Source organism: Anopheles cruzii, chromosome 3, assembly GCF_943734635.1.
Source record: "Anopheles cruzii chromosome 3, idAnoCruzAS_RS32_06, whole genome shotgun sequence".
Classification (NCBI taxonomy): Eukaryota; Metazoa; Arthropoda; class Insecta; order Diptera; family Culicidae; genus Anopheles; species Anopheles cruzii.
Window position 1 is genome coordinate 34,226,807 of NC_069145.1, and position 18,745 is coordinate 34,245,551.

Sequence of the window (18,745 nt, forward strand, 5' to 3'; positions counted from 1 at the left end):
TTCTGGAAGTGTAATTCTAAAAAAAACTCACACGTAAATAATATTGAAACAAATCGTGTCAAGGCTGTTAGGTTCGGTGCACAAACTAGCCCACACTGATTTCAATACTTCTTTTTGCGTAGTAATATGAGATCATATCGTATGTTTTCTCTCCTTTTTTTTCTTCCAGCATAAAAATCCATCAGCCGTAATACATCAGAAAACATCGAACGAAGCTGCCAAAGAAAAGAATCAAAACCACAATCGGCAGCCGCCTCTTGGCACAAGGCGCCGCACATTTAAATAAGACCGCCTTTTTTCCAACGCAGGAACACGGCGTAAGTGTTCCTATAACGCCATTCCATCCATTTTCGGTGCGTACTGGTTCGGCCTAAGTTCAGGTTTGTGTTCGTTTCGGAACGGTTTTTCATGTCCTTCTCTCTTGTTCGGCGGGAAGAGATTTTCGCTGTCCCCTATCACAACCCAATCAGCAGCGACGGCTATTGTGACACAACACAGGAACGCGGCAATGCGGAGTTGTCTTCGAACTACTGAACAGGCATCCTCGAAAGCAAAACGAATGTCCAAAAAATCTTACTACGTACGAAATAAGAAAGAAAATACGGAAAAGCCGGTCCCGAATGAGTGTTCGATCTCGTAAAAAACCGGCATAAATCAAAAGCATACTACGATCATGGCGTTTGTTAAGTTCTCGTTTGCGAAGCGCAAGAAAAATGGGAGGATGCGGAGTATATGAAGCGCAACGAAGGAATGGGTGAGAGAAAACAAGCGAAAGAGACAATGAAAGAAATGAGTGTGAGACAAGGATCGACATACAGGAAGATATAGATAGTGAACCGTAATACAAAAACAACAAAAACACATCGATGCATTTATGCACTGATCGGCAAATTTACATGCAATCACAGCCACTTTTAATTCCAGGAAACGAAACAGAATGCAACGAAATGCAGCGGCGTTGGACGAACTGCTTGGTTTGCTTTGGACGCTTTGACCGTTACGGTGCGTGAAGTAGTGCGTGCAGGAGTGGCTCTGATGTATTAATGTGCTCTGCTCTGTAACGGTGCGAGGGCTTCGGCGGAAGGCCGAAGCAGTTGACATTGGCAGTTGTTTGAACCTACGGAATAGAACACTAGTTTAACATATAATTTACGGCCAGGTCTTAGTTTTACGTTGTTGGTTGGTGTCTTGCATTGTTCGAAATTTGAATCAATATTTGAAAACGAAAAACAAAAGCCTTTGTAAAATATGTGAAAAATACAGTTTTTCTTTAAGTGGCTTCATTTTTGTTTTTTATCTATTGAAATGGGTTCCTTAAAAAAGTAACTTTCTATTTTTTCGTTCAGGCGGATAATACGCGGAAGACGGAAGTTGGGATTATTTGAAAAGTATGTTTATGTTTAAATATCACATTATTTTTGAAATCTCTATCTTCAATTTTCATACCATCTTTACGATATTGCGCCCTTTTTCGTTCGTTCATTAAGCGAACTTAATAAACTTTTTTTATATTTTATTTATTGGTGTCATTGGGAATGTTGCTTACATAAAAACATTTATACAAACATTGTCTTGGTTGGCTTGTGACGCACGAATAAATTCATTTCGTTGTAATTACCACAGTTGATAATATTTTAAGTGGATTATCATAGGACGACCACACCGCGTATTGTTATAAATATTATGTTAAAAAAACTTCATCTAAGAAACCATTTAATTGATATTACAATAATTATTCTGTGCTTTTGTTAAACCAATTTATTTTGTTTCATAAAGAAAATAGACATTCTTATCTATTTCTCTTTTGTCCTTACACATAGAAATTTGAATTCATCCCGAAGGTTAATGATAACATAAAATGTTTAGTAAACAGCTCCGCAAAAAGGCAGTTTTGTTGTCACGTCGCTACTGGTTTGGAACACTGCTTGAGTTTATGCGCAGAAGATCAACTAAATACATGTTTTTCGACCCATATGATCTTCCATCGGTGTTGCTGTTGTTCCGCTGTGAATTGAACTGCTTCTGTGCCACAAAATCCAGAAACAAATTCCAGCTTAGCTGATATTTGATACAAAGTCGCAAAGAATCGCTATCAGTACGATACGACAACCGTGCAGCCATCAGACGATAAAACTCTACTTACCTTCCAGCTAACCGAAACGTCGAGCCAATTTGCTGCAGTGGCAGTATGGCCACAGAGGAGCCATCCAAGTGCAATGAAAGTAAACCACTTTTGCGTGCTGTTCATTGTTGCTACTGAAATAGGGAATCTCTGGACTAGGGCAGGTTAAGCACGACGTGGTACGCTACTTCAGTTTGAGTACTATGATTTGTCAACCGGGTCACCCCTTATAACCGTCTTCACCAAGTTTATCGGAGCTTCGAGCTTGCGACTAAGGTTGATGAGTAACGCAACACCATCGTTCATAAAACTGAATGATTACTCATCGTTTGTTCTGTCTTTTGCCAAAATAAAGTACGAAGAACACTTCTTTGTTCGTTGTGGAAAAGCAATCATAGAGTGACAATAATATATGCTTTTTAAATTGTGATGAACTTGATGATCAACTACAAAGTGTACATAATACTTGCTCTAGATTCAGTATCTTCGAAGGCTGAGAGCCACTGAACGAATAGAACTTCGGCAATAATCAAGAAATCCAGAAAAGCAATCCAGATTAATTTAATTGTGCTGGAATTTTGACATATGGCCACTAGCAATAGCATCTAGTCACAGCTTCTGTTTCCAGTGAGTTATTTAAAGCGTTATGTTACTTCTCTTGTGTGTTACTTATCTCATGACCATATGATCTATTTTTGCATATGTAAAGTACTTATGGCCAAATAACGAGCTAATGCTTTGTTATTGCGAAGAATAATTAAAACTATTAATTTTAATCAATACCTTATTGCACTAAACCAGTCTACATGTTGTTAAAATTATAAAAAATTTCAAGATAAAGCATTCATAAACCTCCAAAGCTAGACAAATTTTTCAAAACATCGAATACTGTTGCTTGAAAACGCTTTAAGAATTGGAACGATATATTAAGTTAAGAAGAAGTTAATACCGTGTACCATAGGAAGTCCCTGCCAGATTATTTCCACTTCATGCAACACACGCCCAGTTTAAGCAGATGATACTGACTGACAACGCTTTAGCTTGGGTCTTGGTATCCAAACCGGCTTTGCTCGATGATGTCAGGGAGCGAAGGACGACATTTCATATTTGTAGTATATCTTCTATTTACGCTTAATTTATGATTCCGGCTCTTCTACCCATTTCGTTTACGCAGGGCGGACCGGTAGTGCTTGTGCGCCTGTCAACGAGAACAGGCGCCGCTAGCAAACCCATATACAAATGCAGTTGCATGATTATTCCCTTATTGAGAAGGTGCAGTCGATGCATTCCGAATCGGCACCTTTGTGTTGATGGACGGATGACACATTCCGACGTGCTAATGGCGCAAAATGGAAACCAACATTGCCTCATCATGGTACGCTATCTATAAATCGCTGCTGGGAAAGTTGGGAAATTGTTTTGTGGATAATAAAAGAATCAACACTTTTCGGATTTTTTAGTTAGGTTAAGCTTGCTTGTTTTTAAAGAAACAACACTTTAATGTTTTCTCAAATCGTTTAGTTGAAGAAATAGGAAGCTGCTTGTTATACTAGACGGTGGTAGGGTTATCACTATTGACAGTGGTACTAGTGGCATTAGTATTTGATATAGTAGCCGTAGTAGCGCTAACAGTTGTGCTACCAGCCTTATTTCCGTTGGGAGAACTCGATGGAGCACTAGTGGTGGAATGTGATGATCCTGGGTCGCTCATAGTCATTTTGATACAGTTGTTGCACATCACATTCAGCGTACAGGGTACATTGACGCAATCAATTTTAATAGTTGCATTTTTGTTGTGAACTTGCACCATCTCTGTCGAGTCGTTTTCCTCCGAATCTTCGAAGAACAACGATAAAAGATCATCCTTAGAAGGGAAGTAATGAGTATTATAAAATGTTTTTCAGTAGTTTACACGAACATGTGAATCACTTTTCGTTCAACTTACTAAAATGTCGCCAAATGCAACCACTTTCTGTACTGTAACTAGTGACAGCATCAAAACCAATACTACAGCTCTAAATGGTTGCGCCATTTCGAACAAAAGACTTCACTTTGAGCGACGAACTCGATTGTTGCAGAAAGATGCAGCAAACGAAACTAGCACAGAACTGATTAGGTTCCCCCAAAGCGTTGCCTTATATCGGCTTACGGTTGCAGCACGCCTGAGCCGCAGTAGGTCATTAAAATACTATCACGCGTTCGCACGGTAACCTATCCGGAAAGTGTCAGAGTGCCTCCTCTCTGGTCAATAATGATGGTGTGCGCGCATAAAGAAGTGTACAAGGTTAAGTAGACAATCGTCAATGAAAGCGAAACGTGCTGACAACAAAACGGTTCTGAGCTTTGTTTTTACAAGCACTTCGAGTAAGACTTTCCGGCGAATAAGGTTCGAGGTTTTTTTAAGCATTGCTGCAACCAATATCTATAAGTCATTCTAGAGACCTGACCTGACATATTGGTTCTGCATCCATAAAACGGTTGATGACAACAAGTTGACATGTTAGGCGCCGTGCAGTTGGTATTAGGAGCATCACCGGCTAGTACACAACTGCATAAACACCCAGGAAGGTTGATCAAGTTAATGAGGACGAATTATGCAAAGCGAGAATCGACTGCCTACGAACGCCTCATGGTAAAGCGTTTGGAATAAGTTCGATGCAAATTATGTAGCTTAACCGGATTCAATAGCTGCTTCGTGCGGCCGGACTAGCAGTGTGAAGAAATATGCAAATGATCACACAGTCACAGACGCTTGCGCATTAATTAGCAGCAGTTTTTTTTACTTATTTCAAAAAGTAATTTCCAGATTTATGATAAAGCCACAGTAACATTCAACAATCAAAATGTGTCAACAATTAAAAAAAAAAAACGATAAGTAAACTATGTTACAAAGTGTGAAACAAAGTGTGAGCAGACTTGTTGTTTGCAGCTTTCAGGAGAGCATCTATAGCAGCAGCACCATTATGATGGAGAGAAAGATGACGAACGCCGATTGGGATATAATTTAATTACTGTACGTTATGAAGATTATGCTGACTTAATTGATCAAATTACGCTAATCGTTATCATTTGGCAGTTTAAGTTAACGGCTATCTATGCTTAGTATTAAAAGTAAAGCAAGTATTCTTGGACAAATTTGAGGTATTTTTTATGACATCCTCATAAAATTCACATATTTGCCATCATAACTACCCTTCAAGTACGAAAGTTTTACGAAGAAAAAAAATATATCGCTCATCTAGTATATTATCTTATTTTAGCCTTTCTAATGAATCGTTCCGGCCGCCAAGTTCCATAAATGCTTATTGGCCTTATGAGTCAGCTTGCATAGGGTATCACTTATTTTATAGTTTTATTAACTGCACATTGCATGACTTCGTTCCACCAAACGCCCATCTCGGCAGAGCGTCGTTTTCCATTTCGGGTTTCATGACGCTATAGCGTATCGGGAACCGTTGTGATCACCTTTGGCACTGCCAACTATAGCATGTTGTTACAGTCCTTCAATGAAGTGATGAAATGGGCCGCGAAACTCGTGTCGAGAATAGGTTAGACCTGGTCGGTTAAAGACCAGTACATAAAATCGCTTGCTTGTGCGTTTAACGTTCAATTTTATATCACGGAAGGGCGGACCGTAAACAGTTGTAAGAAAACGCAATTGAGCACGGTTCGACCCGCGCAGGATACACTTGACTATGAGACTAGTTTGAACCTCGAACCATTCGACCTTACCGGCGCAGGATGGTAGCTCTATTTACCCGTTAAAATGGGCACTATTAGATAAGCCTCTGCACTGCTACGGCCGTGTGTTTGTTAATCGGTAGGGAGCGAGCCGACGATGGAGATTTACGCAGCTGCAACTTGCAGCAGCAGAAATCATACCGGCAATCCACATACTGCTTTTTCGATATTCCTATAAAAGCACAGCACAACATGAAACATCCCTTCGATAGCCCGTTGTGGGTTACGAACCGAGATGGGCAATAGAAAATAAAGAAAATGACAATCAAGGCAAGTGACTAATCAAAAACCGAACAAGGAAAGGGACAAGTGCTACGAATCGCACAACATTCACATTAGTCCGGTAGCAGATACCAAGATGGAAGAGGTCGAGAACTCGGAAGAATTTAAAGAATTTCTTTAAATACAATGTATGACGGTAAAATCAGAACACGAAAGAATAAGCCATCAAGAATAACGATTTGGGCTTGTTTCGATAAATGAATTCGGCCTTAAGTGCCATTCCAACAGCGCGATTGTATATCTTCGCCCAGTTACAGCCCAGTCGTAATTTGGTGCTGTCCGGCATTCTACTGGGAGCGGTTCAGGGGCGCGTCTGGGAAAGACTTGCGGTCGAACCGTTGCTCGGGCGTGTTCCAGTTTTGGTTTTTGGTGTATTTCCTTATGAGGACCACATGTCGGGAGTAAAATCGAAGCTGAAAAAGATTCCCAAAAATGATGGCAGATGAAGTTAATGTTTTATAACCGTGAGAAACAGACACCTTGCATGGGAATCCTGGGCAAGGGCTTAGCATCGATCGATGGCCTTTCTTGAGCGCCTTGAGCGAGGAATGTAACGACACGATTCGACAAATGCAAATCCAGTTTGGTCCACATCACATGGTAATCCTCAATCTTTATTGTTCATTATTGTGGTTATCATTTTTCGCACGAGCCCTCGTTTCATAAGATTTACCCGTGTACTATACCAGGGATCTAGCTAACGTTACCGATGCCTCAACGCAATCAATTTATCGCATTTAAATTTAGTTTCTTCTACTTTATCTCCTTCTTATATCTTCGTTTTTGTTGTGTTTTGTTAATTCCGTTCTAATGTTCATTGATGTGATTTGCTTCATTCTTCGTGTATCCATAAATAAAATGTTTCTCGTTCGAGAATGCCAGTCTCATAAAGAATGATGTTGATCGCTTCTTATTTGCAGCATTCCAACGAACATAGGTGTGTAAGCATTTTTGCTCCGCTTTCTGCCAATTTGAATGCCACCGTGTACTTGCCAAAAGTATGCTAAACCCTAGAGTGTACAAACATTTACGTGCTCATATATATTTGTTGTTCTTTTCAATGTTATTCTATCCTCTTTTACTTTTTACTAAAACCTTTTCTTTACTAAAACCTTTTTCCAAAATTTGAACCGAAATGTTGAACAGAACGAGCAAACAGACAAACTATAACTATCATCATTGACTGCCATTGTTAACATTAATAGGCCTTTCGTATATTCGCCCTGCACGGTTTGCTTTGAAAAAAAATCGTAAGACTACAATAATCCACGGCAGCAATGAGGAAAACCCTGCCAATATAACCCCCTCCGGGCAGAGTAATCGCAGCGCACACAAGAACTGGTTACAATCGTTTAAGCGTGTTTCGAGCCGCTGTCCAATGTAAAACTATCAACAAAAGCAACACTTTAACGCAAAACGTTTCAACAAAAAAAAAACCAATGCCAAGGACGACCGACCGACGAGAGACAACCAACAAACCGTCACGGTAAAAACTTACTCTGTCGCCGCCGATGTTTATCTCAAACAAAACCAAAGTCCTCGGCGAACCTGTGTTTCAGGACAATGTTATGGATCCGGCCTTAAGTTACCTCCTGGCGGGCCGCTGCCACCGACGGCATGGCCGCTAGTCATCGGTATCGGGTGGTTCAAGTCATGATTATCTGTGCTGCTGACAGTGCTGTTAACCATGCTGGACAGTACATTCCCACCACTCATCTGAGCTCCAAGACCTGCCGAGTTCGGAGCAACCAGAGCCGAGAGGTTACGGATTTCCGACAAACCCTCGCTGGAGGCCAAAGAAATCGATAGCGGTGAGGTGTGGTCTAGCGAACCGACAGCATCTGCGATTAAAGTAAGGCCATTGTACACGGTTAGTTGGGTTGATACTTCTTTTGGTAATAATATTTTTGTATTGCGAAAAGAATCAGCGTACCAGTTCGATCGGAATCCGGTGATTTCGCCGCACAGTTGTTCCCCCGCAGCTCCTCAATGCTGTCCTCCATTCGAATAATGATCGCTTTTTGTGATTCGTACTTGTTCTCCAATGCCTACAATTCAAGAAAATCGGCGTGTTGACGCGATCAAAACGAAACAACTATTTACGGGCGAGTACCGTACTTTAAACTTTTCCTGGTATTCTTCTTTGACCGTTTTCAGCGTACGCTTCTGGTGGGTGATCGTTTCTTCGCGCTTTATAAGCTGTTGCTCCAATTCTGCTTGTCGCTCTTTGGCTGTGTCGAGCTGGGCCGACTTTTGCTGCAGTGCAAACTTCAGTTCTGCAATAACGGAACAGGGGGACAGTTAGGGGCAATTTTAGTTCTCCATTCTCACATTGTTTTACCTTTCCACTCCTCGTGGTAGTTTGCTTTCATAAGCGTTATCTCCGCTTCCCGGGCACGCAATCGATCTAACTCGGATAGCTTTTCTTTAGTTCGGAGCTGCACCTCACCCATCATGATGAGCTCCGATTGCAGCCGTGTTAGCTCATCGCGATACTGCTGCCCAAGGTCGGCTTTCCCGAGTGCCTGTCGCAATTCGCTCCGCAAATCGAACAGGTCGCCCTGCGCCTGCTCGAGATGCGCGCCAACGTCACGCCGCTGGCGCGTTTCGTCATCGATCGCCACTTGCAGAGCTTCAATCTTCAGCGTCAGTTCCTTGCCACGTTCCTGCTCCATGTACAGTGACTCCTTCCAGCGCACACACTTACGCGACGTATCCTGCAGCTCGAGGTTCGTCTTTCGCCGGACCGCACTGAGCTCTGCGTTCAATTTAGCGATCTCCGTCGTTAACCGGGCCACCTGATCCTTGAGGGCCTCGTTATTTTGCTCGAGAGCGCGAATTTTGCGGCTCTTACCTAGCAGTCGTCGATTTCGCTCGGCGTGTATTTCGCGACGATGCCGCTCGTACTGCAGCTGCAGATGAAGCAATCGAATGTGATCCTGATAGTACGATTCAGGCAAACGACCCCCGCCGGCTGCGGCACTCTCGGCTAGTGTGGCACGCTTTTTGGCACACATTTCAATGTACTGATCGAGCAGCACGTAAGGGTCCATTCGACCGCCGTATCGCTGCGTTTGCTGATCGCTCTGCTGCTGGGACGCGTTGTTCTTGAAGCGCAACTCTTCCTGCAGTATACCGTAGAATATCTGTTCGTACGGTTGCGGCCAACTAATCACCGTCTGTGTTGCCGTGGAAGTCCTTTCTTGTTGGTTGCTTGCACCATACGCAGTTATTTCCTGGCGATCGCCACCATAATCCGTTGTGCGGGCAGCAAGGCGTGAGACCCCCACCGATGTTGAACCTTGAAACTGTGAAGCTGTTTGGTGACGAAGCACGGAGGGCGGATGGTGATGATGGTAAAAATTGGTCGCCGTAACGGGTACCAGATTGGACCGGAGCTGCTGAAAGAGATGCCGATTGCGTGCCACTTGTTCCTCGTTGGATCGTTGCTCTTGCTTTCGGTGAAAATGAGTCGCCGCCGAAATAGCTTCCTCCTCCGAGGGGCTACTGTCGGCATTGCTACCGTCCGTCGAGGAGCCCGCTATTCCTGGGCCACCGCCGCCATTCGCTTCGGCATTTGACTGATCACGGCCGCTGACAAAAGTTGATTGGCGCTGCTTGGCGATCAAACCTAGCAGCAACTTTGGTTCCACCTTTAGCGTGTAATGTTTCAAGTCTGGCAGCGAGTGGCGTCGCTGTCCCTGTTGATACACACCATGATGATGATGATGGTGATGGTGATGATGGTAATTATGCTGTTGGTGCAGATGGATCTGATGCTGACACTGATGGTGGTAGTGGTTAAATTGTTGGTGCTGCTGCGGCTGGCAGACTTGAACCGGAACCTGGTGCTGGACGGTGCCGTTATCACCATCGCCAGCAAACACGCTACATGGCGAAGTTGATGTAACTGCAACTAGCTGGGTGGCCAAGGTGGACCCGTTCCGCATAAAATTGCCACTAGTGTCGGCGGGAGAGGTCCCGGTGCTGTAGTAAGGGTCCGAGTCAACCAAACAGTGACTGTGCAATCGCCGGCGCGTATAGTTGATGACCGACTGGGAGTTCTTAAAGTGCAATCCTCCAGCCGAACAGGGCGAACCTTCGCCCTGCTCATGATCGTCATCTCCGCACAAATCGCGTATGGGTACGGCCGTACCGACCGGGAGGGACTGAGAGTGATGCATGTGCGGGGCGTTGATGTCGTTCACTTCCTGATCCTCTTGGCTAAGATCGTTAGTACGTGGGCCACCCGCACCGACTATTGGTACCATGGGCGACTCATTGCGATTGATGTGAGGTGTCGCAGCGAGCTGCTGTAGCTGCAGTGGCTGATCGATGGGCAGTGGGCTAGACGGGACACTGTTGCTAGTAGTCGAAGTTGCCGTGGTGGTCGCCGTGGTGGCCCCTGTAGCCGTGGTATTTGTATTTGAAAGCTGCAGTATCGACTGATTGCGATCGTTCACTACCCGCAGTAACTTCTTCGAAGTAACAACCGTGAGAGGAAAATCGTAATTGAAATGTGATTGACCGGCCGGGTCCTTCTTTACTGGCGACGCAGGCTGCGACGGAGTCCAGATGGCACGGGCCGTAAGGGGCTTTACTGTCGTCGGATAGGCGCGGCTTGGGGCCAGTTTAAGGTCCTTCATTGGAGTCGTTTCGGGTGTGGCTTCTACTGCCGCTTCAGGTGGCGATGCACCATCCGCCGCCGGTGGCAACGGTGCCGGATGCTGGGGGATCGTATAGTTTGGTGTCGGTATTGAGGTGTGCGGCATGGTGCTGGTTGGCGGTGGTGTTGGTTGCATAAGATTGTTGTTTGGCGACCAGAAAGAGTTTTGTGCCGCGATCGTACACAGTTGCTGATCAAGCGACAGCGTATTGAAGAAGTTCACGTTCGCCTTCCAAGGGAACTCAAGTGCGCCGCCCGCCGTGTATTCGTACGGTTTGATCGGTGTCATGTAACATGGACACTCGCTATTACTACCACCGGATACCATCAACTGCGAGTGCGAATCGAGCGGCTGCGGATCTTGAGTCTCCAGCGACATCCGCGAACACTCGTTTACCACATCGTGTGGTTCCATGTTTTTCCAGCGTTGTTGACTCGTTTCACTATCTCGATCGGAGAGCACCAACCGTGGATGAATTTTTACGGTATCGAGCAGGGGTTTTATCGTGTGCTGAAACACGGCCTGCCGTCCACCTGATGCGTACTCTTGCTTCAAAAAGGCAACAAAATTGCACGGATACATGCCGTACAACCGGGTGAACAGCTCGTACAAACCGAACTGTAGGTGAATCAACTGATATTCGGGTAGCTGAGCTTCATTCTGTTTCCATGTGGCAAGATAGTTAAACACGTCGAAAAGATCCTGCACGAAGCTGCCCATTGCCAGTGGTATGACCGGCAGCAAATCGATAATGCAGAGTACCGCGTTGATCAGGGACGTAATGTCCTTTTCCAGCTTCGATAGCTTCAATACGTCTTTTACCAACTGATGGTTGCCGACTTTGTATAGCCATAGCGGACGCTTCTGAATGATGTGTCCAAACAGGGTAAGTCCGAGTACCTTCGTGCCTCCACTGCGAATCCACTCCGAGAGTTTGTCGAAAATGTATTTATCGTGCGGCTGCTGAACCTTCACCAAAATGTCTACTATTCGTACCGAAGACGTTTGGCCAAAGTACTCCATCATGTTGTACGCCAGCCATGATTCTTTTGCTGAAAGAAACAAAATAGAGGTTTGAAAAATTGACCGAATATTTCCTCTGAACTAAGGTGTCAATCTAAGCACAAAGCTTATTTATGATCGTTAAGTTCGATTCCTTCCTAGACAATGTTTTAGTTTATCTTTGCATTGAAAAATGCATTACACAAAACCTAGCATAAATCACACTCTCTCAACACATATTCGCACTAGACGCACATACACTAGACGCAGGTTGAACGATAAGAAACAAATAAAAGCTAATCGCATCGCGTTTACCGGCGCTTTCACTTTCATTTGCGACCATTCACTGCCGCACCTAGTGCCGCTCTCTCTGATGCAATGGATTCGCTGTCAGAGAATCGGTATCACTGGGTATTCGTTTAATGTACTCGCGCGAATATGTAGCAAATGATTCATTACTATAGAAAAAATGACATAAAGTGACCAAATCCCGGTAAAGTGATAAATGAAGGCATAGAATGATCAAACAAAAAATTTTTTTTAATATCATATAACGTGTCTCCCAAAAGTCAAATCTTTAGCAAGCTTTGAGTGAGGTGTATGGCCAAACGTGTTCACTTACTGGAGGTAAATATCTCCTGAAACTTTCGTTTCACCTCATCGACCCGTTCCAGGTTGTTCGACTCGAGGTCATCGAACAGCTTGCCCACGTCCATCGTGGTCTTTGCTTCAGCTTTGTGCAGAGCTTCAAAGGGTCACAGCAACTGGCGTGTAGCTTGCACAGATTTTCACAAAGCAGTTTCTTCTATTGCACGTGGTTTGGGGAAATCACTTTTCGCAAACCACAAACGCTGCAGTCCTTCAGCAGTAAGGTTAGGGGCGAACACACTTTCCTATCGCTGTTCGTCGTCTTCGTCGCTGAGGCTGTAGATCGCGATTAACCTGTAAAATGTTGCGCACATTGTGCTCGACTAAGAGTCAGGTTCAGAGCTATTTGGTAATTGCGTTAAGAGAACACCTACCGGATAGACATCTACAGCCGAATAGCTTCCTTGTTATCGCTCGCGATGTGAAGGAAATTTCGTTAACCTAACATTCAACTCTGCCGACATTGACCGGACAGGTGACTTTCTACTTAGGCGATCGAACCGAACACAACCTACATTACATGGTACAACAACTTTTGATTGGTTTTCTAACACCAGGAACATTCCATTATGAGAGTGTTTTTAAGTTTTCATCACCGGATGATATTGAACCCCTTGTGTCGCACCATCAAATGCACACGCACGCATGCAAAGTTACAGTAAATCACTTTTGACGTTTCGGTGGTTTGTTGCACCGATACGTTTGGTCAATCAGTTACCATTACATTACATTACGGCAGGACACTTTTTAACGCGATGTGTCCGAGTACCTTTACATTTACATTGCGGACCCAGTGGAACGTAATAATCCGGGTCGATTCGGGTCTCGCACCATCGTAAACAAAGCCCTTCCACGATAAAAAGATCGTACGTGCGGCATGGAAAACTGACAGCAGTAAAACGGATGGTGTATAGCTTTTTCTTCGGGCGCTTGCATAAACGGTGATAAGAAGGCCGTTGTCCAACGATAGAAAATATAGATAGTTCCAATTTTAATGTGGCGATCTTACCACAACAGAATTCGGGTAATTATTTAAACACCATTCTTTACTATTTAAAATACTTTTTAATTTTGTTATTATAATTAAACACAAATCGTTGAAATTAATGGCAATGTACAATCTTGGCAACTAAACTTGACGGAAACGCGTTGTTAAATTTGAAATCCGTTTTCTAAGCTCTAATCGTGATAATAATTTAATCCGAATAGTTCCGTATGATGATACTGCTAACATCACTAGTTTCATGTACGTATCGGCCGTACGTGCTCGTTGAATTACTGACGTTCGGTTGCAACTACTGCCTAGTGCAACGTACATTATTAAGGATAATTACGTATTGACAATTAGATCGAAAACAGAAATGTTTCTACGCATGATAAACTCATAAGTCTTCTGTGGCTCAACTGGAAGGAAATTCTTGCTTGATGTTTGCCTTGTGCGCCAAATCGTTACAATTGCTGTTGAGAAGCATCTCCGAAAGACTACCAAACTCGTGGGAGAACAGGTCCTGTTCATCTGTCGTGGGTTCTCTGTCCTGTCCTTCTCCCAGCTCCTGTATGGCCTGGGTGGATTGATCTGCGTGTACTGAAACCTGATGAAAGTTAACATCGCGCAAGCGTGTAAACATTCGTGGACAGTAAGAACACTTATGCAATCCTGCCTGGGGCGCCGCGGATGCATCCTCCGAATGGTAGCGAAGTTTGTGCATTGCCAAATAACGGTACCGATCGTACATAACACCGCACTCGTTGCACGGAAAGCGTAGCTGCTGCGTATGGATGCGAAGATGTGACTTCAGAGTAGTACTGTGAATGAAGACTTTCGGACAGTACGTACACTTGTGCATTTTCTTCCGGATAAACTTTTTTCGTCGCTTCAAGCACTGTTCGCAGTGATGTGGTTTAATGTTCGCATGCTCTCGCAGATGTTCGAGCCAGTCCTCACGCTTCTTCCAAATCGCCGTGCAAATGTTACAGCGACAAAGTTTAACCGGTTTCATTGCCTGCTCGCCGCCGGCACCAACGCTCCCGTCCTGGCCATGTGCTTGGAGAATGTGGCGCTCGCATTTGCTGTGCCGCTCGAACGAGCTGGCACAAACCTGGCACCAGTACTCCTTCCGTTTACTTTTTTTACGCTGTTCCAATGAGGGCGATACGCCGTCATTAGCGAATACCTCCGCCGCCCGATCGCGCCTGTGAACCATGAAGTAATGGCTGGCAAGATCTTGCTTACGCAGAAAAATCCGGGGACAATAATCACAGCTATAGCGATTTACTATCGTCGGTGCGCTGTCACCATGGTACCGTGCCTTATGGAAGGAAAGCTGTCCCGGACGCATAAACTGCACCCCACACTCGTCGCACCGAAACGGAAGCTCTCCGGTGTGGTACATTGAGTGCTTCCGCAGGGCCTGCCGCGTTTTAAATACTTTGGGGCAGTTGCCGCAAGGATGCAGCTTAATGCCAAGTTTGGTGCGTTGTGTTAGGGCCACGTCACCATCAGTCTCGTGTGGCGGATTCGGCGTAGTACTGTTTTCTTCCTCCTTTGGCACGATTTCGATCAATTGCTCCGTCTCAGGTGCCACCTCAGGCGTCGTGTGATAGTACTCATCCAATTGCCATTGGTAGGATGCAAGCACTTCCTCTGGCAGCCGGTCCAAAACTACCACAAGCCGTGCAGGACAAAGCTCATCAATCAAAGCATCATTGCTGATTGCGTCATTCGATACGCTCGACAAGTTTGCTTCAAAATTTGCTGTGCCGGTCCCGGCATCTGTGTCCATATCACTTTCCGATTTGGTTCCTTCCGGTAGCACCTCACCGCGCTTCAGGTGGGTCATGCGTTCATGTACCTTCCGATACCGCACCTTGTCGAATTGTCGTGGACAAAATCGGCACTTGTGTGCACCCATCACGCTTTGGTACTCTCGCGGATGCACCCGCAACATATGTGCGTTCAAATAGCCGACTCGACTGAAACAGGACGAACAATACTGGCAGTATAGTTTTTTCGCCCGGTTGTGGTGCATCATTGGGTGCTGTATTTCGGAGGCAGGAGGATTCACTGAACCCTGCTCAGGAAACGTGTGTTGATCATCAATGTGCTCCGCGTACATATCCTCCGTATCAAATCCCATTGCACACGACTCACAGTAAAGTGTGGGATTTGGTTTAACTGAGCCACTTTGACCACTTCGCTCCGAAGCCATTTCCGAGCATGGTTCCTCCTCCTTTATCACCATCATCGGTTCGTGTACGTTCGGCGGCAGTAGTTCCGGATCGGTCAATCCCTCGCTGTCAGCCGGTGGGCAGTCTTCTAGTAATCCTGGTACGTCATTCTCATCATTAGTACCGTCGTACTCGGGAGGGTAGTTTGGATGCATTTGTTTCATGTGGCATGTGCGATCACACTTCCGCAGAAAAGTCCGTGGACAATATCGACAAGACACCCTTTCGTTGAGCGCTACCTCGACGGCGTTCGGTCCATGATAGCGTGCTTTGTGCGCAGTCAGATAGTTGACATTGTAGAAACCGCTACTACAAACGTCGCACACGAACGGAAGCTGGCCACGATGGTTAAGTAGGTGCATACGAAGGGAGTAGCGATACTTGAAAGATTTCGAACATTCGGGACAAACGAACGCACTCGGTTCATTCTTGTTCTTGATGGTCCTCTTTGGATGCTCCCGTTTTTCGTGTACCGTTCGTCGTACTCGCGTACTGAAGGAACGCGGACAGTGGAGGCATTGGAATGGTTTTTCCTTCCGCTCGCTGTCCGGTTCATGCGTCTTCAAATGCTGAATGTAGTACATGTTGCGCGTAAACTTGCGCGGACAGTATGCACAGCTTATGTTGCGTTCTCCGGATGCGGAATACTTTACTCCATTGAACGTCCGTCGATCGGGGGCCTCTTCTGAAGGAACTCCATTCGTCGTGGAACGGCCGTTTACGTCGGTGATTTGCTGCAAACGCCGATGTGATGTGAGGTGCTGATTAAGGTACTTTTTCCGCTTAAACTGCCGCGGACAGTATTGGCACTCGAACACGAGATCGTCTAATGGCGCACAGGTTTCCACATGATTGCTACCATTCTCCAGCTTGGGGGATAGCAGCTCTACCACGGGCTTCGAATCTTGCCTGCATCGACGAACGACTGCGTCGTATTTAAGGCAGCGATTTCGAAAACACTGAAAGTCCCCCAACATAAGCGAACACATGGAGCAGATACTGCTCGGATAGTCGTCATTTCGGGTCAAGGTTAATCCTATGCACTCGGATAAACGGGCCAGCAGATCAGTCTTTGTATTGTTTTCCTCCGAAAACAGTGACTGAACGTCTATTTCCGAAAAGCAGAAACGACAATACACTTCAGGGTTCTGGTTCGGACTGAAAGGACGGTAATTAGAAAGGTAAATCAGCTTGGTAGAGAACTAACCATTTGTAAGTGGCTGTAACTTACACCTCTGTCGGATCACCACTGACGATCGGTTCATCATCGGCATCCATCATTGGGATGCAAGCGATCGAATACTATCCTTCCCCGACGCACTATTGTTGTTGTAACCAAAGAGCAGTTCACAAAGAGCCACCTTCGAAAATTCAGCCGAAATATCGAGGATTGGTCGTAAAGCTTGACGCCTTGCGTCTCCCTCGTTTGCCGGCCGAATCAATTTATACCTGTAAAACTGTAGAACTTCACCGAATTTCACACTGTTCATTGTACTCAAACCCTCCACCACAACAGAAACTTTGCTCTTTTCATGCCGCTTGCAATAACCATCCCTTATTTTGTGTTTATTTTCTGGAACTTATGCTAATGATGGTTGGCACAGTGCTTTCACGCAGCATCTTTCTGCACGCTGTCAAGTCGTTGCGTTGTATGTAGTGGTGTGGTGCTGCGTCCAAGGATGTGTTTTCTTACGTATTTTTACACCTGTCAAAAGCGATGTCAAGGAGCCGGAGACAGAGCGGGATAACGTGATGTTTTTTTTGTTTTTATTAGTTTACAGTCAACTATGGAATATCGTTGCGATGAACGATCATGGAACATTAAATCCCACCGTGCGCCGCTGAAAGTCAGCTCCGTCAGCTGCCGTCGCTTGTCGATTTATTTCTTGGCGGCGTTCTCGGCTTGCAAATTCTTCAATGATTTCTCCATCACCCTTTATCAGCCGAGCGCGTCCAGTTACTGGATCCACAACTCGTCTTATAATGGATTGTCGAGCTTCGTACTCTTCTTTCGTTTCCGGAGCCCTAGCCTTTCGATTCATCAGGCCCAGTGGTACGCCGCAATCTGGCGTTGGAACATCGGCATGCTCGTTTACTGTCCGGCTGCTTGTCGGAGCCGATTGCGATTGTTTCGCGCTTCGAGCTGCTGCCTTTCGTTCTTCCTTCAGTTTGCGCTTGGCGTATTTTTTCTCTAACTTTTCCTGCAATCGCCTGGCCTTTTTCTCCTTCTTCAGTGCCTTCTTACGAGCTTTTTCGTCCTTTTTCTGTTGTTTCAAAAGCTTTTTCTTCGTTTGCTTTTTTCTACGCTTGCGTTCAGAGTCGGTACTACTGCCACTACTGGAAGATGCATCCTGCTTCCTTTTTGCACGAGAAGGATTGTTTTTGCAGCTACTACTGGAACTACTGCTGCTACTGGAGCTGGACGAGGATGACGAACTGTCGCGTCTGGATTTCCTGTGTTTCTTGCTTATTTTCATAGCATTCACTTAGAGCACTTTGTTTACGTTTTGGTATTGATGCCAAAAAGCATTTGACAGCTGTTTGTTGACAAGAGGCGATTGAACTTTTAACACGCGAGATAGAAAACGTGTTTTCTATCTATTTTTCTTTTGCATTTCGTTCTAACATGCTAAATGGGCGGATGTATGATATTGGCGAAAAACAATGGATGAGATAAAATTGCAGGCACCAAGAGCAAGTAACAAGTTAGCGCTTCTACTGATAACTAGTCGTCACTATGGATGCTATATGAAGGTAATGTGCATTTCAACACAAATTATATCTAGTTCTTGAAATATATTTTACTTTAAGTTTGAGAAGAGCAGGAGGTAAAATAACACAATGTTAGACAAAATTGGTATTAGAAAATATAAAAAATCACACTCTTCCGTGACAGTGTTTATCCTCTCTCTGAGGCGTACACTGCCGTGACCAGGATTCGAACCTGGGTTACTACGGCCACAACGTAGGGTCCTAACCACTAGACGATCACGGCTATCGAGTGTTGGTGTTAAAAGCGTGTTTAAAGTACTACATAAAAGAGTACACATTTAAA

General features: G+C 44.9%; 4 protein-coding genes and 1 non-coding gene across 5 annotated transcripts; all 5 read right to left on the bottom strand.

The window, feature by feature from the left end:
• Window positions 1–3,601: 3,601 nt before the first annotated feature.
• Window positions 3,602–4,232, bottom strand: LOC128273782 (uncharacterized). Its single transcript, XM_053011820.1, has 2 exons — window positions 4,068–4,232; window positions 3,602–3,986 (listed from the first exon to the last, which is right to left on the bottom strand). Exons 1-2 carry the CDS (start codon window positions 4,152–4,154, stop codon window positions 3,672–3,674), a joined length of 402 nt encoding a protein of 133 aa, XP_052867780.1. The 5' UTR covers window positions 4,155–4,232; the 3' UTR covers window positions 3,602–3,671.
• Window positions 4,233–7,603: 3,371 nt separating this feature from the next.
• On the bottom strand, window positions 7,604–12,558 carry LOC128272729 (hamartin). The gene is made up of 5 exons (XM_053010595.1): window positions 12,437–12,558; window positions 8,487–11,864; window positions 8,264–8,421; window positions 8,079–8,193; window positions 7,604–7,986 (listed from the first exon to the last, which is right to left on the bottom strand). Exons 1-5 carry the CDS (start codon window positions 12,528–12,530, stop codon window positions 7,712–7,714), a joined length of 4,020 nt encoding a protein of 1,339 aa, XP_052866555.1. The 5' UTR covers window positions 12,531–12,558; the 3' UTR covers window positions 7,604–7,711.
• Window positions 12,559–13,530: 972 nt separating this feature from the next.
• On the bottom strand, window positions 13,531–16,971 carry LOC128273187 (zinc finger protein Xfin-like). The gene is made up of 4 exons (XM_053011114.1): window positions 16,922–16,971; window positions 16,550–16,848; window positions 14,315–16,372; window positions 13,531–14,233 (listed from the first exon to the last, which is right to left on the bottom strand). Exons 1-4 carry the CDS (start codon window positions 16,969–16,971, stop codon window positions 13,863–13,865), a joined length of 2,778 nt encoding a protein of 925 aa, XP_052867074.1. The 3' UTR covers window positions 13,531–13,862.
• Window positions 16,972–17,445: 474 nt separating this feature from the next.
• On the bottom strand, window positions 17,446–18,198 carry LOC128273421 (ADP-ribosylation factor-like protein 6-interacting protein 4). The gene has a single exon (XM_053011377.1). It carries the CDS (start codon window positions 18,165–18,167, stop codon window positions 17,502–17,504), a length of 666 nt encoding a protein of 221 aa, XP_052867337.1. The 5' UTR covers window positions 18,168–18,198; the 3' UTR covers window positions 17,446–17,501.
• Window positions 18,199–18,613: 415 nt separating this feature from the next.
• Trnah-gug (transfer RNA histidin (anticodon GUG)) lies at window positions 18,614–18,685 on the bottom strand. The gene has a single exon. It is a non-coding gene; the product is annotated as a tRNA-His (tRNA).
• Between the last annotated feature and the right edge of the window lie 60 nt (window positions 18,686–18,745).